At 58.5% G+C, this 22603-nt stretch overlaps 1 protein-coding gene across 1 annotated transcript; it reads left to right on the plus strand.

Annotated features, from left to right (window-relative positions):
• The first annotated feature begins 2297 nt into the window (after window positions 1–2297).
• UBAC1 (UBA domain containing 1) lies at window positions 2298–21678 on the plus strand. Its single transcript, XM_045813687.2, has 10 exons — window positions 2298–2597; window positions 6096–6216; window positions 7130–7203; window positions 10454–10561; window positions 11523–11625; window positions 11932–12040; window positions 12670–12898; window positions 16363–16449; window positions 17111–17249; window positions 21105–21678. Exons 1-10 carry the CDS (start codon window positions 2460–2462, stop codon window positions 21218–21220), a joined length of 1224 nt encoding a protein of 407 aa, XP_045669643.1. The 5' UTR covers window positions 2298–2459; the 3' UTR covers window positions 21221–21678.
• The last annotated feature ends 925 nt before the right edge of the window (window positions 21679–22603 follow it).

A 22603-nucleotide genomic window follows, 5' to 3' on the forward strand; every position in this document is an offset into this window, starting at 1 on the left:
CACATGCTGGGGTGCGGGGCAGGTGCACCAGGCCGAGCTCTTGGCAAGCAGAGGCTATGATGAGTCAGGTGTACAATGTGCTTTAGGGACCAGCATCTGTTGGGTCGGGGGGGCAGGGGTTAGGCACAGGGAGAAGCTCAGCGGGCCAGGCTGGTGGGGAGCTCCGGCGCAGCGGCAGAGGCTGGGTCTTTACACCCCATGGCTCAGCCACCAGAGGAGCTGTGACCCTGCAAAGCAGCAGGGGCAGCTGCTGACCGCTCCCCAAAGCTGGGTGGCACGTCCTCCCTCTGCGTGTCCACGTGTGTCCTAATCCTCACCTAGAAGAGGAAACAGCTCTGCATTCAACTGCCTTCTGGCCCGCTCCCCTCGGACACCCCTGCACATCCCCCCCTGCACATGCAGAGCAGAACTCAAAATCCTTCCCACGCTACCTTCTCCCCCTCCCTCAGGCGGCGGCTCCGCTGTGCACGGCGTCACCCATGCTGGAGGTGCTCAAGGCATCCTTGATTCTGCTCTCACCCACACCGGCCCTGCATGAGACGCATTTCCGAGCCCGGCTCGCCTCTCCTGCCCACAAGCCACTGTCGCCACTGTCTTGGTTCAGGGCCTTCGCCTCGCCCTCTGGAAGGACACAGCAGCTTCCTGGCTCTCTCCTGTGTCCAGGCTGGCTCCTGTCCTCCTCCCTACCCCCACCACCCGCACCGCCGCTCCCACGACCTCCGGTGAGGTCCCCTTGCTGTAGTGCAGCTTCCTGTGTCCTAGCCCCACTGGGCGCCTCCAGCTTCCCCCTCCCCTTGCTGCCACAGTCTCCCAGCCGTGCTGAGATACTCCCCCCTCCTTCCCACATGCCACTGCTCCATTATTCTCCACTTCTCATCCTCAGCCCTCCTATGTCACTGGGCCCCATAAACGCCCCCGCTGCACCCCTCCTCTCTTGCTCTGCTTGCCCGGGGGTCCTTCTGTCCCGTAAGACCATGTCTGCATAACCGTCAGCTCCTGCACTGGGATGCCTCTTCCCAGGGCAGAATTCCGGTCTCCGACCCTAATCATCTCTGTGTGCTCAGTGAGTAGTGGAGGGTCTGACTCATGGAAGCAATTACTAAACACCAGACTGGACAAATGAAATTTGGACATGGTCAGAATGATTCTAGCGGAGAGCGAGGACATGGGTACAAAGCAGCTTGGGGATAGGAAACGCCCGAAGGGGACAGACGCTGGGACCGCTTTCCCATGTAGACCGCCAGCCTCCTAGAGAGGGAGCCGTGAAGTGTTTGTCTCTGCTCAGGAAAGGAGTTTTGGATGAATGAGAGGAGTGAGTGGCTGCAGATCAGTCACCTGGTCTAGGTCTGGCACAAAGGGCCGCTTCCACAACCGTCATCCTTACAGGAAGTGCGTGCAGAGTCCCCCGGACGGGTGCTACAGGTGTCTGCTAGCAGTTCTGCCACCTGAGCTGAGGGCCGCACCCGGAGCCTCTGACGCAGGAGGCTTAGGTGAAGTGGGGGGACCCGCATTCCTAACAAGTTCGCAGGTGCTGCTGCGGGGCTGGGGACCAACTTCGAGAAATTGCCCCAGAGCAGTGCGGTCCAAAAGAAACGGGATAGCTGCCACATGTGCAATTAAACTTTCCTTGTAGGCACCTCTTTAAGCAGTGAAAAGAAGCAGGGGAAATCAATTTCAACACACCTTACTTAACCCAGTACACTCACACTGTTATTTCAAGATGTAATCAATACAGGGGCGCCTGGGTGGCTCAGTCCATGAAGCATCTGCCTTCAGCTCAGGTCGTCATCTCAGGGTCCTGGGACCGAGTTCCGCATGGGGCTCCCTGCTCAATGGGGAGTCTGCTTCTTCCTTTCCCTCTATCCCTGCCCCCTACTCATTCTCTCTCTCTCTCTCTCTCGCTCTCTCTCGGTCAAATAAATAAATAAAATCTTTAAAAAAATGTAATCAGTATAAAGACAACATCGCGTATTTTTCATTGCTTTTCCCCGCGAAGTCTTGGAGATCTGCTGTGTATTTTACACTTAGAGCCCAACTCAGAATGAACCACCAAACTCAATGGTCACGCGTGGCAGCGGCCTGAACGGCAAAGCGCAGGCAGGTGCGGGATGGATGGAGCAGCGAGAGAACTACAGATCCCGGCATGTCCCGGGCGCTCCCTGTGACGCACTTCCGGCGCGGCGGCGGGTGGGCCAAGACAGCTGGAGAACCACATCTCCCGGCATGCTCCGGGCGCGCGCTGTGTGACGCACTTCCGTCGCGGCGGAGACAGCGCGCCCCCGGCGGCCCGGCGGCGGGAGGGAGGCGACCGCTGGGCCCGCGGCAAGTGACGGGCGGTCGGCCGAGGGGAGCCGGGGCGGGGCGGCGGCGGCCAGCCAGCGAGCGCGCGGGCGGCCTGGCCCCGCCCCGGTGACCTTCACGGCCCGGGCGGCGGGCGCAGGCCGGGCGGCGGCGGCGCGATGTTCGTGCAGGAGGAGAAGATCTTCGCGGGCAAGGTGCTGCGGCTGCACATCTGCGCGTCCGACGGCGCCGAGTGGCTGGAGGAGGCGGCGGAGGACACGTCGGTGGAGAAGCTCAAGGAGTGCTGCCTCAAGCACGTAAGGCCGGCCGCGACCGTAGGCCTGCCCCCTCCCGCCTCCTTCCTTTGCCGCCCCGCTTCCCGACCTCCCGCTTCCCCGACACCTTCCAGACGTCCTCCCCGGGCCGGCCCTGGGCCGAGCTCCTGTCGTTGAACTCCTGCAGCAGCCCGAGGAGCTAGGGGGCGGGCGGGGAAACTGAGGCAGGAGACGCGAAGTCGCCGCGCGTGCCAGGGCCTCGTGGTTTCCCAGCAGCTGTGCTCGCTTGCCCGTGGGGTCAGGCTCTCGAGAGCCGGGAAGCATTGCCCGGGGAAGGAGGGACCCACCGTGGAGAGGTGCCTTCCCTTCCCCGAGGGCCGGCCTGTGGGCCAAGGCCCGGCTCTGGCCGCTCATGCCACCCAGCTAGGGCGAGGCCAGACTGGTCCCTGAGCCTCCGCTTCCCGGTGGCCTTTACACTGACTCGTGGGTAGGGCCAGGGGAGGGGTCTCCTCGCTGGGAGAGCCACTTTGTACGGTTTATTCACGTGAAATAGTCCTTGTATGGTTAGTTCCTTGGGTTGTAACTTCTGGAATGAGTACTGGATGGCTTTCTCTCTGTGAACTTCCCACCGCGGACAGGCTGAGACGCCCGTTTGACTCTGGCTGCTGAAGGAAACTAGCCTTGGCACGATGGAGTGTTTTCTTGTCAGAATGTAGCTTAGCCTTTTAGTGCGGGTTCCCACGTGGTGAATGGCATGTTTTCGTCCGGGCGAACTCCAGGATATGGTGGTAACTACCCCCAGAGGTACCTGACTCCCTTGTGAGTATGGCTCTTTGGGGTTGTTCTATAACTGTCCATGGCAGGCCAGAGAGCACTCTGGTTCCCGAGTGAGCCCTCTTCTGGAACATGCTGGATGTCAGTAACTAAACATGGAGGAGGAGGGGGCTCCGGGCTCACCACTCGGGCAGGTGTACAGTCCTTTCTTCTTTGGGGCTTTCGCTATGTAGGAAGCCCCAGGACGGCACTCAGCCAGCAGGCTGGGGGCTCCCCGAGCATCCAGGCTGTTAGAGCCGGACACGGGTGTTCGTCTAGCGGTGTGCATTTGAACAAAAACCTCTCTGAGTTGCTGTGTCGTCGTCCTTCTGTTGCTGTCCCCCCACCCCCACCCCGCAACCCACCGAGGACAGGAGCTCCTCAAGGGTTGGGCCTGTATTCACATGTCCAGGGCCAGGCTCCCAGTGGCCCCAAACAAATGTGTGAATTAATGGAATACGTGAAATGGATTGTCAGTCCAGAACCGCATGGACGTGGCATGCCACCTGCTGAGTGAGGCAGGGAGAAGTCAGGGGGTAAATGGGGATGGCATTTAGCTTAACTCACTAATTTACGTAGCTATCATAACGTTATTTTATGACGGGGAATAGGAAATGAGAACTGTGACGGATCCACAGATGCTTGCTAATGAACTTGGGCTTCGTTAGGCAGCCAATTTGAATAAGATGCTAATTATTATGTACCTGATAGTTAGTATTCCAGTCGGGATTGAGGTGTGTCGTTTGGGATTTTTCTGGCACTCTCCTACTTTAAATTGAGATTTTATTCCACTCTGCAGTCTCTCCAGGTGTGGAGGAGCGACATAAATCACGGGCCCCGAGAGCTGAGTCGTCAGAAAGTATTCCCATCTCGGAGCCGGTCCTGTTCTGTAGGCAGGGCGCGCTGCCTCCCGAGCCAGCCAGAACGCACTAGTTAGAAAAGAATTCTCAAGTTGTGTACTCGAATGTCACCCTGGAAACCGTTCCCTGAATGTCCTGTTGCTGCAGGCAGTGAGGCTCCGCGTGTGCTGAGCTTCCGTCCTTCCTTCCCACTTTGCCCCTGGTGCGCGCTCAAGCTGGCGTGACTTTTTCCTTCCTCCGTGAAGGGGACAGTGTGGGTGTCTCACCCGTCCCCACGGTCCTGTTGGGAGTGTGTTGCTTTCTCATTGAGGGGTATTATTATCAGAACTCTTAGAGAGATGGATTGCCACACTTGCTTTTCTCTTTTTGGGTTTTTATATTGATTGAGATCTTTCGTGAAATTGTCACTACATAACATGGTACCTGTTCGTGCGGGTGTTACTGTTTCTTTCTTTCTTTTTTTTTTTAAGATTTTATTTATTTGAGAGAGAGAGCGCACAAGCGGGGAGGAGGGGCAGAGGGAGAAGCAGGCTCCCCTTGAGCAGGGAGCCGGATGCGGGGCTCAATCCCATGACCCCAGAATCATGACCTGAGCCGAAGGCAGACGTCCAACCTGGGCACTGTGAGCTGTTAACGTTTCTTAGATCACATGACGGTGTGTCTCGGGCGACACAGGACATCAGGTATAGGAGGAGCCCCCTCTTGGCTCTTCTGGGGAGGGGGCAGTGCCCGGGCGACGGGCTTTTCTGGGGCTGTTTTGCTGCCACCTCTCAGCTTGCTCAGACTGCTTGTGCTGAGAACAAAGCACCAGAATGAAGTCATGGCGCGCGGTGCGATGACTCACGCCTGTGTTGTGCTCCTGGCACGCCGTCGGCTGCAGAGTACCGCTGTTGCAGGAGCCGTATGAGGATTGTTTTGGAAAATTGTGTTTCATAGACTGTATCCTGAACTTGTCAAATCCACGAGCCTGCAAATTTCAGAATTAGCAGAAGCACACCCAGTATTTCTGGGAGCAGAGCCAGTGTCGAATTCAAGACGAGTGAGGGGGTGGTGTCTGCTGTCCTGAGTGGTAGGAGTATGTCTTCCTATGGGCTGGGTTCCACCTTCGCCCCCTTCAGCCTTGCCAGTTTATGTGAATGTGCGACAGCCCCCCGAAGCCTTCATGTCCTGGGTGTCACTGCAACTCCCTCCGGCCTGGACATCAGTGCCCCCCACCCCACTGCTGCGTTCTGGGGTTCTGGGGCCCTGGCCAGTGAGCTGTAACCGAGTGCCAGTCCGCCTCCTGTGAATGCCCAGGAGGGGCCCTGTCAGCGGCTCCAGCAGCTGGCTTCAGGGTCGGTGTGGTGGCCGCTTGGCGAGCCAAGGGCCGAGCGGAGGCCGGCTGCTCTCCTCTCGGGCTTGTGCGGGCGTTGAAGCAGTCAGGCCCCTGTTTCTGGCTCTGTGGACTAGCTTCTCTCTGTTGTCTCTCAGCCCCTTCGCGTAACTGGAAGAGAGAAAAAGTGCACAGATCATACTTTGATCTTTAGGTTTTCAGGGAACAGTGGACCTGCTATTTTCATTTTAGAGTGACTCTCCAGATCTTTCCAGACTAAGGAAGCGATTCAGGGTGCCACTACTTACCAGCAGGGTGTTTCATGTGAACCTGTTTCAGGAGCGCTTAGTGGGTTGGTGGACAGATCGCTGCCTGAGGGGCTCAGAGGTACGTTTTGTTCGACTTCCACCATTTGTGGACATTCTTTGACCTCATCTGTGCCTCAGTTTTCTAGCTAGTAACCAGGAAATGCCTGCTGTGGCTTGCGGTGTCAGGTCCTACTATCATTAGTGTTATGATTTAGTTTGTCTTGAAATAAATGATTTTTCCCCTCAGTGTGCCCATGGGAGCTTAGAAGACCCCAAAAGTGTGACCCATCACAAACTGATACACGCTGCTTCGGAGAGGGTGCTGAATGATGCCAAAACAATCTTGGAAGAGAACATCCAAGACCAAGGTAGGGGCCCCTCGGGGCAGTGGCGGGAGCGCGGTGCAGCTGGGGGCGGGGGAGCGAGAGGCAAAGGCGCCCGCGGCGTCCAAGTCTGTGTTCCAGGCTGGGGCTGAGCAGGGAAACTGGGTCAGCTACAAGGGTTTTATTCTTCCTTTGTTAAAACAAAGTGCGCATTATGGGCTGTTTGTGAAAAACAGCACAAACCGAAGTTGGACACACAGCATCCGTCCGAGAAGCCAGATGTGCGCTTTATTTTTAATCCTGTGTCAGCGAGACTGGGGCCTCCGGAGCTGCCGCAGGGGCTGCAAAGTGCAGTCACGGCCGTGGTGTCCGACGGGCTAGGGAGACACTGACTCCATGCACGTCCATTTACCTGCTACCGTTAGTGTCTGGAGCGCTGGGGAGAGACCTTGGGTTTTCCATTTGTCGTCCAAAGGATGACTTTAGTTTTGGGATTCTCTTAAACAATCTCTTTTGAAAGTACCGTTGACAGGCCTCCACCGAGCGCGGAGGTCAAGTCCACAGCCGGGTGGGAGCGGGCCAACCTCGTGCACACGGCCTCACCACGCGCCAGGTGCTTAGCTCGGAGGGCGGAGGCCAGCTCTCCAACCTCAGGAAACAGCCCATTGAAATGAGGACATTTTGCAAGATTTCCACCTGTTCTTTGCACGGTTTTCTGGGCTGTGCTGTGTATGCCTCCCGGGCCACCGGCCACCAGTGTGACCCACGGCGGGGTTCCTGCCGCACCCCAGAAGCTGTTCGCGGGCAGGAAGGCGGGCAGCATGGGCTTGCGTGGGCTCTCGGCTTGGGCAGCTGCTGGGGGGCCCCCCGCTGCTCTGACCTTGGGCCCTCTCGCGCCCATTTCGCCATGTCACGGAGGAGCGCGGTAACCAGCCGGAGGGGCGTCTTTGTCTCCTAGATGTGCTGCTGTTGGTAAAGAAGCGCGCCCCCACGCCGCCTCCGACGATGGCTGACGTCTCGGCAGAAGAGAAGGTGAGCTTCGAAGGGCGGGACGGGAAGGCTTTGTTAGAGTCTCCCGCCCTCCGGCCTATGAGGAAGACACGTTCTGGGCACGGGTTGTTCCCAGACCCAGCAGGGCCGACAGTCAACAGTCAGGGGGCCTCCTGTCGTGGCTGAGCCCCTCCTGGATGCTGGTCAGGGGCCGGCGCACAGGGAGGCCTCCATGCCGTGCTTCCCGGGCTGTGCGTCCGGCACGTTCTCTGGGAGGGTGTAATTCCGAGGTGCTGCCGGGTCTGCCTCTCGTCGGGCGAGGCCTGCAGCTGCAGGACGGGGAGAAGGTGCGCGGGGAAGGGGTGGTGAGTGGCGCAGTACCTCTCCCCGGAGTGCGGGTGTGTGCACGGTGAAAGGCCGGGGGTCCCCTCACGCCTGCGCCCAGGTGCAAAGTGGTGCCGTTTTAAAGGGGCAGCCACACTAATTTCACAGTTTTCCTTTTCTTCTCAGGGGGTAGAGTTTCTTATTCATGTTTTGAAATGCTGGGGAGAGCGCTCACCCCGAGAAAGGAGGCCAGACTCCTTGGGCTGGGCCCTGCACCTGCTTGTGGAACGAGCTATCTGAGGGCCTCCTGTGGGTCAGGCGGCCCAGGAGGAGTGCCTTGGGCTTCGCGTGCCCTTATCTGTGGCCACACCTGGCCAGCGCCGGCTTGCACACGGACCAGCGGCTCACCCCATCTCCAGGAGACAGATCTGGGCCTGCCCTGCCCCACCCTGAGAGCCGCCCGCGCAGACCGCGGTTCTCAGGTTACAGTGTTGGCTGTGGGTGACCAGTGCTGATGACTGGGTTCCCACTGCCCTGGCAGCTCTGGCTGCCTCGCAGCACACCGGGGACCTCACTTGGCACGTCTTCTTATCTGTGCACGTATTTGCGAAGTGAAACGTTGTAATACGTTAATGTTAGTTTTTGTGAATTAGTGTTAATTTTAAGTGAAAGTAATATGTATTTTGAAGTCAGATAACGTTACTGGTCTCTTAATAAAGGTCAGCATCCTTCTCCACCTGTGTCACGCGCCCTAAAGGCGACCTCTTGTAGCTCTGTCAACCATTCCTTCCGTAATTCTTTTTCTGATTTCAAAACCATACGCAGAATTGGTTATTTCTTAGAATATCAGTTTTCGATTCTTTGGCTCCTTGATGTTTGGAGTGTTAGATCCTGGCGCTGGTTGAAGATCTCAGGGTTTCCATCAGTGTTAGTGAGCACGCGCTGTTTTCTGTTAGGAGCAAAGGGTACTGAGATCATTTACCCTTTCTCCTGGAGTTAATAATTACGTTGTCTATTTGTTTTCTGTAGGCTTACTGCTAATTTTTGAAGTTCTTTGCTGGCATTGATAAATCCCTCTGAAAGCAGGGTCCCCTGTACGAGGCCGTCTGCCAGTCCCTGCTGTCCCGGAGACATCCCTCGGCTCCTCCCGACCAAATCCATCTGCCTCAGGGGCCTCAGGCCTGTCGTGCAGCCCGGCCTTCCTGCCTCATCCCTGTGTTAGAGCTTCTGAACCTTGTGTATCTGGACCCTTCCTGTGGCCAGCTGTCACGGTACATCGGACACACCAGCCTAAAACCGCACACAGCTTGCGGGCTGTAGGTTGGCCGTCTGGGTGGGCTCGGCTGGGCCCTCTACTCAGGCTCTGGGTTCAGACCAGGGTGCGGCTGCTCTGCGTTCCTCCGTGGAGGCTCTGGGGAAGGCTCTGCTTCAGGTTCTTCCGGTGGTTGGCAGTGCCTGAGGCTGAAGGGCTGAGGTCCTGTTTCCTCACGCTGTCAGCCGGGGCACTTTCAGCGCATGGGGCCCGCCACTCTTCCTTGCCACGTGGTCCCGTGCATCTCCAGAGCCAGCGACAAAAAGAGCCCCGTCCTTTTTCAGGGCTTGCCTGAGTAGGTCAGGCCTCCCCAGGCGGGTCATTTCCTTTTCTTCAAGTTGGCTGTGCCACAGCGTGACCTCAGCCCAGGGTGCAGCCATCCTGCTCCCGGGCTCTGGGATCGTGCAGGTGTGATTGCCAGGAGTGGGGTCTTAGGGCCATCTTCGAATTCTGCCTGCGGAATCCAGTATCTTGCTGTTGACTTGTTCCCTTGGTCTGGTGGAGCCCGGCTTCCTCTAGCATCTAGAAGGGGAGGGTCCTCTTGAAGCCTGCGCTCCAGCACCGAGTGGCTGTTGGTGAGCGCCACGCGCTTGCGTGCGCGGTGACAGTGTTGGTCCCCGTTTCCAGGGTGTCTGCGTGGCTGGCGCTGGTCAGCTCCGACCTGTCTTCTGTGCATGCTCCACCGCTCTTCCCGCACTCGCTCCGGGGTCTCTGCGCGACTAGGGGGCTCTCAAGAGCTCTGAGAGTTCATGGTTTGCGTGGGTGGTTTTTACTTTTCTACTTCTCATTTTGGTCTCTGTCTTTTGTGTTGGGGGCTTTCCGCACGCCCCTGGCCCTCCTTGGCTGCCTTCTCAGTAAGAGGCACTGGGGCGGGTGGGGGGGGAGCTCACCAGCTGCTGTCTCTGCTTGGTGCCTGCCGCTGGGCTTCCCTGTGGGGCAGACCCAGCCCCGTGCCCCCCCTCCCCACAGTGGTGCGTCTCCTGCTCAGGGTCCTCGAAGCTGCTAGTGGGGGTGATGCTGGATCTTATTGTCAAGGATTAACGTGGTACCTCCTTTTCCTGCTGCTGAGCCCAGGCTCCCTGGCTTGGGGGCTCCCCAAGTCTGCCCCCTCCGGTGGTTGCTGGCTGAGCAAGGGGGTAGAGGAGCACTGTTCTTGGCCCCAGCTGCTCACTCCCAGCCCAGTGCGCTTCCTTTGGGCTCTGCTGTTGGCCTGGAGTTGGCCAGGCCATGTTTTGGGTCAGGCTTCTGCTCTGTGTGCTCTGCTGACCCCTCTCTGTTTTCTGTTTTGGAAGAATGGTCTCCATCTCTTTCATTCTCTTTGTCTTGGGAGTCTTTACTGTCTAATACAGATGTGCTGTTGCCGCAGGGGTTCCAGAAGCAGGAGGGGTGAGTGCGCATTCTTGGCCCCGGCATAGCCGCAGCTCACGTGTGATGGTCTCTCTGTGGCCACAAGGGACCGTGTCTGGCTTCTCTCCTGCCCTGTTGCCCTGCTCATGACAGGCAGGAGTTGTGTCCTGAATGAGCACCGATCCCGCAGGGACCCTCTGCTGCCAACAGAGAGCGATCCCCTGTTCGAGTTCTGTGTGTTCAGCTTACATCGTCTTGTCTTTCACTGCTCTCATTCATTTCTGACTTTCTGATTACTTTTCTGTGTAGAAAAAACAAGACCAGAAAGCCCCAGATAGAGATGCTATCTTCCGAGCAACGGCCAACTTGCCCTCCCACAACATGGACCGGGCCGAGGTCCAGACCAACATCAGAGACGTGAGTGCTCGCTGTGGGCCGTGCTGCGGGCTCATCATGCCTGTGTGGGGGCCGCATAGCCTCTTGATGGTACTTTGGGATACAGGGGGAAAGGGCGGACGGAGCTCTGCGTACATTTTTGCAACTTCTCTGTAGACCTAAAATTATCTCAAAACAAAAAGTTTTAAAAGACATCGGAAGGCAGGATTGAGAAGACCGATCCTACTGGGCGAATATTAGAGTTTTGCTCTAAGTTTGGCAAAAACTTGTAGCTAGAAGTCTGGACTCTTAGTTATTTTGGGTTGGAACATTCTAAGCTAAAAAAGCAGAGCGTGTCCAGTGTCCTGTGGGCCGGCCGTGAGCTGGGGGTATGCCCACTCTGCAGGGCTGGGACAGCGTGGCCACCTAATCCGAGAGTGCTGCCACGAGCCCTGCTCGTCGTAGCAGCAGACAGCATCGGGCTCTGACACACGTCCCCAGGCTGCGTGCGGGATTGGCCCATGCAGTGTCTCTCACGTGCTGTCTGAGGCCTGTTGTGGGAAGGAGGGGCAGCAACCCCTATCTCACCCGTGGGACCAGGGACCCATCCGTCGGGGCTTCCAATCGCATTCCCAGCAGCCTTCCTCCTCGGTAGGGGCCAGTTGGCTGCAGCCAACACCACTGTGCCGGCCGGCCTCTGGCCAGGTGAGAATCCGAGGCCCGGGTCTGGGAAGCCCATCCAGTCAGGCTGATCTCTTACATCGCGGGCTGGTGCTTTCTACATTGGCCAAAGGGCTGAGCAGTGTCTCCAGGTGCTTCTCGGTGTCACCGGCCGAGAAGCCATTCGCACAGCCCGTTGTGCCAGCGAGGCTCTCCTCCCCCCAGGAGCGGCAGGGTTTGGACGCGTACATGCGGAGTTGCAGGGCCCAGGAGTGTGGTCACACATCCAGGCAGGGCTCTTGGGCACCTGGAGAAGTCAGAGCCCGGTTTTCTTTCTCTGCAGTTCCAGACGGAACTCCGGAAGATCCTGGTGTCCCTCATCGAGGTCGCGCAGAAGCTGTTAGCGCTGAACCCGGATGCGGTAGAACTGTTCAAGAAGGCGAATGGTATGCGCGCCCCAGGTTGGCCGGGTCCTGCGTTCAGACCGCCGCGTGCCGTCTCAGGGGCTGTGTCAGCCCGCACGGTCCCCATCCACACTGCTCATGACCCCTGCGTCACTACTGGGAAAACAGAACGCACCGTGTTTGGGCTTTCTGTTGCCTCGGGCTCCTGTCCAGCCTGCCGGCTGAGGGTTCCTGTCAGTCTGCTGAGACTTAGGGGGTTTGGCGTGCGGGGGGGCCCTCGGGCTCCAGGGTGGGAGGCAGCCCTCGCACTGCCTGGCCCTCACAGGTGGCCCCGTCTCTTGCCCGCAGCGATGCTCGACGAGGAGGAGGATGGGAGAGTGGACGAGGCCGCCCTGCGGCAGCTCACGGAGATGGGCTTCCCGGAGAGTAGGGCCGCCAAGGCCCTTCGGCTGAACCAGTATGTCCGGGCCACCTCCTCCCCTTGCTGCTGACGCTGTGGGGCTCCCCTGGGGTGACGTCCTCCGTCTCAAAATCTTAGATTGAGTCGTTATAGTAGATGTAGGTTTTTAAAGAGAGGCGTTAAACACACGTTCCGGAAGTGACTTGGTGGGGCACCTCAACGTGTCTTCAGACAGTGGCCCTGCGGGTCCTCCCAGGGCCACTGTGCAAGCACCACATCGGAGCCCGCGCAGGTTGGGGACGTGGCGGCTGGAGGTGCGTGCGGTGTGCCCTCTGGCAGCCTCCGGGGCTTGCCTGGCCGCAGCCACTCGCTTCTGTGTCTATGCTTGGATTCGAAGCAACCGACTTGTTGCCAGAGGACGGTCTGTGGGCTATGTTCCTTTTTGTCTTGGACCTAGATTCTCATGTGTACCCCATGAGTTTGGTCCCCAGTCTTACAACTTGGGTTTCTGTGCTCTGGCTGGGGCTTTGGGGGTGTTTGGGGCAGGGCCCAGAGTTTCACACCCGTCTGTACTGATATTCTCACGACGAGGGCCACCAGAGAGGCTTTGCCTGGGGATGTCAGGGAGGCTGGAGGCCCTCTGACCGGCCCGGGAGTGCTGGAAAGAGTCTCCTGTTACCTTTCAGCATGTCGGTACCTCAGGCCATGGAGTGGTTAATCGAGCATGCGGAAGACCCGACCGTTGACACCCCTCTTCCGGGTCAGGCCTCTCCAGGAGGGGCGCAGGCCGAGGCCGCCCCTGAGGCTGCCACTGAGGCTGCTGGGACTAGCACGGGAGACGAGGAGCCCAGAGATGAGCTCACGGAGATCTTCAAGAAGATCCGGAGGAAAAGGGAGTTCCGGGCTGACGCTCGGGTATGTTCCGGGGCCTGGGGGTAGCCGGGTGAGGGAGCTAGAGCCGGGCCTGGCCCTGGAGAGAGTAAAGCTGGGTGAGGGGCTTATAGACAGGCCTAAATTCAGCTTTAGGTTGTCTTCACATGAATCCAGGTGTGGGTGTTTTTCCTCCGAATAGTTGGCTGACACGTGTGTCATCTGAAAGCTCACAACAGGATCCCATCCGTGTTGCCACTGTTGGCGCACTGTGGGCTCGGTCAGGCTCTGGCCATCAGGCTCTGGCCGTGTGGTGACCGTGGCGTAGGCAGGATCTGGGGCCCTGGGGCCCTGGGGCCGGGCGGCTCTGGCCGTGTCCGGGCGCCGACACTGGTCTGGGGTTTATGGCTGCTCCTTTGCCCTCATCCTGTGCTTGAGGCTTCTCGGCGCTCTGTTCTCCACTGTTCCGTTCTTTTACTAGGCCCTTGGTTTCCTCTGCGATGTTTTCTCTGCTTTCAGCCTGCGGTTTTCTTTCAGGTTATAGATCCGTGAGCTCCAGGTGTTCGGTCTCAGAGTCCACACGTTCTCCTGATTCTGCCCTGGGCGCAGTATTATCAGAGTGGCTTACCACAGCTCACCTGTGGGCTTGTTTTGTGGGAATCCCACGTGGCTGGGCTGTGGGATGCCCACCGTGGGTGATTCTGAGGCTGTTTCCTTGGGCTGAGTGGCACCTGCCGCCAGGCCCAGATGTCATGTTAGCCACCCAGGCAGGGCCCCTGGGCCACCGTGCAGTATAGGCCGTGGCTCTGGGGTTGATGCTTCCCCGCACAGGGGCCCCTGCTTTTCCAGCTCCTCGTCCCTCTGGGGGTGCAGACCCTTTGCAGGGTCCTGGTCTGAAGCTACAACTCCTCACCTCGTAAGGACCCAAGGCCCGAGTCCCATCTGGGTGTGGCCACTAGACCCCAGCCCGCAGGCCCTGCTGACGGCTCCTGGCCCCTGCGCCAGGCGAGTTTGCTGCTGCTGTTTGTTCTCTGGTGAGCTCAGCTGTGCATCTGGAAGTTTCTGCTGAGCTGGAGCCTGTGTTTCTTTTTTTTTTTTATTTTATTTTTTATTTTTTTTTAAAGATTTTATTTATTCATTCGACAGAGATAGAGACAGCCAGAGAGAGAGGGAACACAAGCAGGGGGAGTGGGCGAGGAAGAAGCAGGCTCATAGCAGAGGAGCCTGATGTGGGGCTCGATCCCACAACGCTAGGATCACGCCCTGAGCCGAAGGCAGACGCTTGACCGCTGTGCCACCCAGGCGCCCCTGGAGCCTGTGTTTCTAGAGGCCGATCTATGTGCTGGGTTGAGCCCTGTGGGACGGGCAGCCCACTCTTGGAGGGCACTTTGTGCTCTGCCATGGGGCTCCAGGCTTCCCCTGAGGGTGCTCCCGTGTCACCCTGGTCAGGGCCGCCACGGCTCAGCCCTGTCATATGGGTGCCACTTCAGCTGTCTCGATGCGCTCTTCTCCTGAGATGGGCACCTGTGCCGGGCCCTCCCGTGGCCTCTTTGTGGTAGAGGTTCTGTGAATACTGCTATAAAAGGCTGTCACACTCTCCCACCCTTGGGTCTTACACCATTCGAGAGAAGAGTCCGTAGGGACATGAGTATTCACGTGGTCCCAGGAAGCCAGGATCCAAGAGCAGGGCTCGTACCTGAGACCAAAACAGGCTTTTTGCTGTTGTGCCCCTCCCCCCCGCACGGCAGCGCCAGCGGTGGGGGGACAGCGAAGTGCAGTGGGCGGGGCAGGAGTGAGTGCATGGACCCCTGGCAGGAAGGAGGGGGTGCGTCCTTGCGGCCACCGTGCAGTAGTCCTAGGGCATCGCTTCCCCACGCTGAGGTGGGAGTGAGGGGAGAAGCTCGTTTCTACTGACAGTCACGGGGAGGCCACCCTATCCTTGGATTAGTGGGAGGTTCCGGGCGATTTTTTGTGACTTGGGTGTCAGACTGTGGCACATGGGTCCTTCTCCCGGCACGCGTGGCTGGAGCCCCCACGCCTGGGGGTACGAGCTGGTTCAGGAAAGCACACAACGTGGCTCGTCGTAGGAGAGGCCGCCCCGTGAGCCCCCGTCCTGGCCTCCACCCGCAGCCGACTTCCTTCCTGTCGGGGGCTCTTCGGGACACCCGACAGTCCAGCTCAGGCTGAGCCCCGCCCGCAGAGGTGTGGCACTCCGTGGCCGGAGAGTGGGCGGGGCTCTGCGGGTTCCTGCCCCGCGCCGACACCCGGGTGCCTGGCAGAAGCAGAGCAGTTAAGGTGGGAGGGTCAGACAGAAGGAGACAGGGGCCTCATTCAAGAGTGCGATTTGATCTTTAAAGAATTAACTTGATAAAAGCTTACACTCCCCCCCCTTTTTTTTTTTCAAAATAAGCTCTTAAAAATTGTGTAAAAGTCAAAATAGGGACTCCTGGGTGGCTCAGTTGGTTGGGTGTCTGCCTTTGGCTCGGGTTGTGATCCCAGGGTTCTGGGAGCGAGTCCTGAGTGGGGCTCCCTGCCAGCAGGGAGTCTGCTTCTCCCTCTGCTCATGTGTGCTCTGTCTCTCAAATAAATAATAATAAAAAAGATTTTTTTTTTTAAGATTTTATTTATTTATTTGACAGAGACAGCCAGTGAGAGAGGGAACACAAGCAGGGGGAGTGGGAGAGGGAGAAGCAGGCTCATAGCAGAAGAGCCTGATGTGGGGCTCGATCCCAGGACTCCAGGACCACGCCCTGAGCCGAAGGCAGATGCCTAACGACTGCGCCACCCAGGTGCCCCATAAAAAAGATTTTTAAAGAAGTCAAGAGTAAAGTGAGGACATACTGTCCTATGTGATTTTTGTCCTGAAAGTCCTATGTGATTTTTGTCCTGAAAATGTACATTTCCCCCACCCCCAAAACACTGAACGTTGGGTCATTGTTCCCTCCAAGAATCACCAAATGTTCATACTTACAGCTTAAATCTTATTAAATGGTGAGATGTTTAAAATTAATTTTATAGAGTCGTTTTTTAAGGATAAATTCTGAAGAAAACCACCCCACCCTTTTTCTTCACAAATTAATATCAGTGTGACCAGTTTGGTTTTCACTTAAATCGAGTGTGCTCACACGCCTCTCCCTAATACCTTTGATTCTGGGTAACAAGGCCGTCCGCAACGAGCTCACGTGTGGTTGGGGAGACCGTTTTGTCCAAACGTGGAGACCAACCTAAAGGGGTCTGCCGTTGGTGGGGCCTGCCCGTGGCACGTTGGGAAGCAAGCTTCCGAGCGCGATCTGCAGCTACGCGGACTCGGCCTGGCTGCGGTCCGTCTGTTGCTCAGAAGACACGGAGCGGTTCCGTGAAGCCGTAGGGAGGCGCAGTTGTGCACTAGAACGTGGCGGGCCGATCTCGTCAGCCCCCCGCGAGGGTGGCGCGTGAAACGTGGCCCAAGTGCGCGGGACACGCCCGGCTCCTGAGGCGCGGCCCTGAGTGGTCTGTGCGTTCTCCTTCAGGCCGTCATTTCCCTGATGGAGATGGGCTTCGACGAGAAGGAAGTGATAGACGCCCTCCGAGTGAACAACAACCAGCAGAACGCCGCCGTGAGTACCAGGCCACGTGTCCGTGCGCCAGCCACCCTCCCCTCCCCCCCTCCTCTCCCCTCCCCTCCCCTCCCCGTCTGTATGTGTGGCTCCCTCCTCAGGCGCTCTGCCGTTGGCTTTCCAAGTGAAACAAGACAGTAGATAGTCCGATGGTATGAAATGTTTTGCAGGCTCTTTGTCCTTCTAAAAAAGTACGTGTTCTGTGGGCGAGTGTGTTATTTGTTTAAGCTTGTTGAACCGGCCCTGACATGGATCCTGACAGACAGCTGCCCAGGGAGGGCATGGTGACGGGCTGGGGGGCACTGTGCTTCGGGGACACGGGCGCCACGGCTGCGCATCAGCTGGCCCCGGGCTCACCGGCACCGGGCCCACGGGACTTCCTGGGCACGCAGCCCGGGGTGCTGTGCATTTCTTCATTTTCCTCCCAATGCTCTGGGTGGGTCCTGCCTCACCCCTGTTTAGTGACCAAGCACCGACAAGTCTCAGCCGTTTGCCTGAACCTCGGTGCGGGGATCGGCTAGACCGGCGTCGCTTTTCCTTCCTGATGTCAGAGCCCCCTGGGTGTGCCCCCCCCCCCCCCCGCCCCCGGCAGCAGCCTGGGGTCAGCTGGTGCTGGTAGGGGGTCAGGAGGGACTCACGGGTGTGGCTCTTGCATTTGCAGTGCGAGTGGCTGCTGGGAGACCGGAAGCCGTCCCCTGAGGAGCTAGACAAGGGCATCGACCCCGACAGCCCTCTCTTCCAGGCCATCCTGGATAACCCGGTGGTGCAGCTGGGCCTGACCAACCCGAAAACGTTACTAGGTACGTGGGCTTCCCCAGGGGCAGGCCCTGCCGCACCCCACAGATGTCACTGAGGGATGGCGAGGTGTCCGCCCCTGTCCGTGACTCCTGCCTGAGTCAGGCTCTGCTCGTGCTGTGGTGGCCTCCTGCGTGATGGCTCCGGACGTGCTCTGGAACCGGTTAGAGTGGCTGGTCCAGGTCCGGGCGAGCGTGGGCGGCACCCAGCAGGCCAGGACCGTGTGCGCAGAAGGTGTTTGCCTTTGCTCTTCCTGTTGTGAGGGACTTCTTTGGCCCCCGTTTAGTCTGTGAAACACAACATATGTACAGGAGTGTGTGTGATTTTTGTAACTTTAAGAATAACAGTAAGACTAATAACCGCACATCTAGCAGTGTGGCTAAGACGATATTAAAGGGGCGCCTGGGGGGCTCCGTCGGTGAAGCGTCTGCCTTCAGCTCAGGTCAGGATCCCACGGTCCTGGGATCGAGCCCCACATCAGACTCCGTGCTCATCCGGGAGTCTGCTTCTCCCTCTGCCCCTGCCTGCCGCTCCGCCTGCCTGTGTTCTGTCAGCTAAGTGAATAAAATCTTTAAAAGAAAAAACAAAGATGGTATTAAAACAGCCTGGCGTGTTCCAGGTCCTGTGGGTCCTCTGGGCACCTCCCCTGCTGCATCGCTGTCCCTCCAGCCCTGGGAGCGAGCCTTCATCGTCGCCCGGGCTCCTGGGGGGTGGTGCCGCCTGTGTCTGTCACCAGAGCCCCTGTCCTTGGTGGCAGGGTGGGTGCTGGGCGGGCTTCTGCGTCCCAGCATGACTGTGTCACAGAGTGTGACTGTGCCACGGGGCGTGTCCCTGCTCTGCCGTCTGGCGGGACTCGCGCTTTCCCTCGTGTGCTGCGCTGCTTTGGGTGCTCCGCCGTCCCTGGGCCTGGGTGGGGCCACAGGGGTGCGCCGGGCCCGCAGCCGTGTGCACAGCCCCCGTGGCTCCCAGGACACCTGGTGAGGGCAGCTGGCGCCCAGGCGGGCACAGGTGTCTGTGAGCTTGGCCCTTTCCCGCAGCTGTGAGGCCCAGCCCCTTCCAGAAGCTTCAGCCATGCTAGGACCTTAGCTCTGAAAGGCCCGTCTTTTGGCCTCGTTTTCTTTGGATCATTTTTCTTAGTCACAAAGTTCGTCACATGTGCCGGACACTGATCCTTTATCAGTTTATTTGTATCTCGAATATCGTTTTCCCATTTCTGGCGTTTTTGTGACCCACTGTGATGTATTTTAACGTAGTTGAAAGTGTGTGTGTTTCATCTGAGCAAGCCCTCTGAGCTCGAGGCGAGGAAGACGTTCTCCTTTGTTCCTAGGAGTTTTGTCAGTTCTGCTTTCCTCATCTAAGCCCGCAGCCTCCCCAAGCGTGTGCCGTGCGGGCAGGGAGCCTGGCTCCTGGTCCCAGGTTCGGGCTTCGGTGGCGCGTGTGTGCGTGTATTTTCCTGCTCTGTGCGGGGCGCCCGGGCCCCTCGCTCGGAACCCTGGCTCCCCTGCTGCCTGTGGGCCCGACGGGAGGAAGGAACGGGCCGCCTTGGGTCGCCTTCTTTTAACGCTTGTCCCCAGGGAGTGCCCTCGGCTGCCGGCTTCATTTTGTCTCTTCTCCAAGACACTTGGTTAGACCCGGGGAGTCCATCATGACAGACGTGGAGTTTTACTGAATGTCTTTCCCCATCTTCTGGGACGGCCCTGTGGTGTCGCGTTTGCTCACATTTCTGGAACCGGGCAGAGCAGGGGCCGCCCGGCTGGCGGCTGGCGGGGCTGCGGCCTGTGGCTCTCGTGCCCAGGCGCTCCGCCTGCCCCTGGGGGTGTCCTGTGGCCACGAGGCCCCCACGCCTCAAGGGGCTCTGGCTCGCGCGCACACCTTTTTATCGAGAGTGAGGTAACCGTTTTCACTTGAGATAAAGCGCTCGCCGTGGTTCATCTGGGACGAGCAGGAGAGCGTGCAGAAGCCGGCGGAGGGCTTCTTTGGTCCCATCCCCCCCGGTGGGTTTCCTTCGGAAGTGTCTGCAGGCCTGTGTGCTGTCCCGGTGTGCTCTGTGTGCGTAGCCTGTGGTGTATGTTCTCCTGGCCTTGCCGTTTTATTATTATTTTTTTAAAGATTTAGCCATTTTAGAGAGAGAGACACATGGAGTGTGCGCGCAGGAGGCGGGGTAGTGGGGGAGAGAAACCTGTGTGGACTCCCTGCTGAGCACGGAGCCCTACACGGGGCTTGATCTCATGACCCTGAGATCGCGACCTGAGCTGAAACCAAGAGTCTGACACTTAAGCTGGGGGTGCCCGTAGGCACCCTGGCCGTGCTGTGTGAGACAGGAGTTTAGCGGGTGCAGGCCTTTGATTCAGCACAGAGGCCTCAGGCTGTTCCCTGTTCGTAGTCGCGCAGACCGCTCTTCCCTGTGGCCTGGGGCCGGCCGCTGTGACGCCCTCGTTGGACTTCTGCTCCTGGTGCAGCTCGCCTTCCCAAGGGCAGCAGGACCGGCACGCGGCAGCGGGGCCCCCGTGGCAGCGGCTGGCGCGCCCCCTGCCCGCTCCACTCGGGCCTGCTGCGCTCATCCCCTGCACTGCGTGTGCTGGCCACTGGCCTCGCGTCCCCGTGGGGCCTCGAGCATCTGCTGCCTGCTTGGGTCGTGGCCTCAGCCTTCAAGCTTGGCCAGGAGCTCTTCGCATGTCACACGTGCAGACTTTGCCTTTTGGTTCTGAATCATTGTCTTCCTGAAATTCCCAAGTGTAAGTCCTGTGGAAGACCGTCCTTCCTCGCACAGACACCCTTCCGTGTGGTCCCTCGCAGACTGCCCGGTTCGCGGTTTTGTTCAGCCCTTTCCTCCCGGGACTGCTGCCTGAGCACTGGGAGGGCGCGGACGCGGGCTCCTTCCCTCCCTGGACCCCCGCGCCGCCCATGTTACCTCTCGTTCTCCTGGGCGCCCTGCTCTTCTTCCGGCTTCTCTGCCTGCTATTCTTACTGGTTTTCAGAGGTTTCAGTCAGGAGGGCCCCCAGGGATTGCATTAAGGGCTGGGAGGGCTGTCAGTCCTAAACGCGATGACATCCCCCTTTCCTGCTAAGCCGCGGTCCCACGTGACCCCGAAGAGCTGCCAAGTCCTGGAGGAAGCAGCTCCCCGAGGCCCGTGCGCGTGGGGCGGCTCCGTGCTGGCTCCGTGCTGGCCGCCGGGCACTTCCAGCCGCCCCAGCCCTGCGGCCCGGGAACTCACACCGCTGTTTCTGGGGGAAATGGTTTTGTAGAACTGTTCAGACGATTTGTTTTATGTTGTGGAATCGCTCGGTTACATTTGCATTTTTTATTTGTTTGCTCACTGACTTATTAAGATTTTACTTTTAAGCCGTCTCCACAGCAAACATGGGGCTCGGGCTTACGACCCCGAGGTCATGAGTCGCCTGTTCCACCGACTGAGCCATCGGGGAGCCCCTCAGTTATGTTTTTTAAAATCATTTTCTTAAGACTGAACGTTCTGATTTTCCCAGTCAGATATCGTTAAGTTTGCAGCCATGTCTTTCTGTCTTTTCTGCATCTGGTGATTCTGCCAGGGTGGGATTGGAAGCGGGAATTCTGACTCATAGGCTGTGACTATTTTTAAGATTTAAGATAGCCGCTGCCAAATCGCTTTCCAGAATCTGTGTGCCAGCAAGTGCCCAGGCCACGGCCGCCCGCTCGCGCTGGGGACGCGGTCTTCTGACTGCGGCTGCACGAGTGTGATAGTGACACTGCGGGCGGTCGTTGAGGGATTTGTGCGTGGCCCCCGCAGCGCAGGGCTCGCCCTGTTAGGACGGTGACTGCCAGGTTCTTGACGGTGCGGAGGAGCCGTGTCTCAGCCGGCAGCGCTCTCTTTTCCCCGCAGCGTTTGAGGACATGCTGGAAAACCCGCTGAACAGCACCCAGTGGATGAACGACCCGGAGACGGGGCCGGTCATGCTGCAGATCTCCAGGATCTTCCAGACCCTGAACCGCACGTAGGCCATGCGGCCGCTCCGCTGTGCTGCTCCCGCCGAGGTCCTCTTCCTACCCCAGCCAGTTGCAGAAGAGCGTGGCGACCCCTGGGTGCTGCGGGCTGGGGGGGGGAGGGCGGGGCTGGAGGGGCCTCGCTGGACCCCGCCCTCCGTGGCCGCCCTGGGTCGTCAGGGCACGGGGGCCCTTCTCACGCTTTGATCTGCTTGAAACCCTGTGTGATGGTGGTGTGCACAGCCGCGTCCAGCCTCCGACAGTGTTTACAGACGCGGTGGCGGCTCCGGGAGGGCTCCCCTCCCCCCACAGGGCCCTCTGGGCTCTGGGAACGCTCCTTGACCCGACCCGTAGGCGCTGCTTGCTCCTTGGAAGAAGGCATGTTTGAACCCAAAGTGTTAACGTCAGTACTAACTTAAGTAGAGGAAGTCACAGATGATTTTTCTTTAATAAATAAATTCCCTTTTTCCTATCGTCTGTCTTAGTATCACTGTACCGCCAGAGAAGAACCTGTCTGCACTCTTGACAAAGCGCGCTCGCTGCTCCGCCGGGCACGTTGGCTGTTGTGCGCACAGTCTGCGGGCAGAGTGCCCGTTCTCACTCGAGCTGAGGGGGGCTCCGCGGTCGCGGCCAGGCGACGCCCCCACGCCTCCCGTGGCAGAACCGGGGTGCCAGCCGTCAGCCTCTACCGCCGTTTCCTCTTTTTTTTTTTTTTTTTTTTTTTTAAGATTTTATTTATTTATTCGACAGAGATAGAGACAGCCAGCAAGAGAGGGAACACAAGCAGGGGGAGTGGGAGAGGAAGAAGCAGGCTCCCAGCGGAGAAGCCTGATGTGGGGCTCGATCCCATAACGCTAGGATCACGCCCTGAGCCGAAGGCAGACGCTTAACGACTGTGCCACCCAGGCGCCCCCGCCGTTTCCTTTTTAAACATTACTTGGAGGGCGCCTGGGTGGCTTGGTCAGTTGAACGTCCGGCTCCTGATTTCGGCTCAGGTCGTGATCTCAGGGTCCTGGGATGGAGCCCTGCATTGGGCTCTGCGCTCAGCGGGAAGTCTGCTGGAGAGTCTCGCCCTCGCCCTCGCCCTCCCCGTACTCACATGCTCTCTCCTGCTCTTGCTCTAAAATAATAAATAAATCTTTTTTTTTTTTAAGATTTTATTTATTCGACAGACATAGAGACAGCCAGCGAGAGAGGGAACACAAGCAGGGGGAGTGGGAGAGGAAGAAGCAGGCTCCCAGCGGAGGAGCCTGATGCGGGGCTCGATCCCAAAACACCGGGATCACGCCCTGAGCCGAAGGCAGACGCCTAACGACTGAGCCACCCAGGCGCTCCAATAAATAAATCTTTAAAAAAAAAAAAATGTTACTCATGTTGCAAAATGAGAAAATAGGTTAT

The sequence above is a fragment of the Ursus americanus genome, chromosome 18, assembly GCF_024610735.1.
Source record: "Ursus americanus isolate L20-20 chromosome 18, mUrsAme1.1.p, whole genome shotgun sequence".
In the NCBI taxonomy this organism is placed as follows: Eukaryota; Metazoa; Chordata; class Mammalia; order Carnivora; family Ursidae; genus Ursus; species Ursus americanus.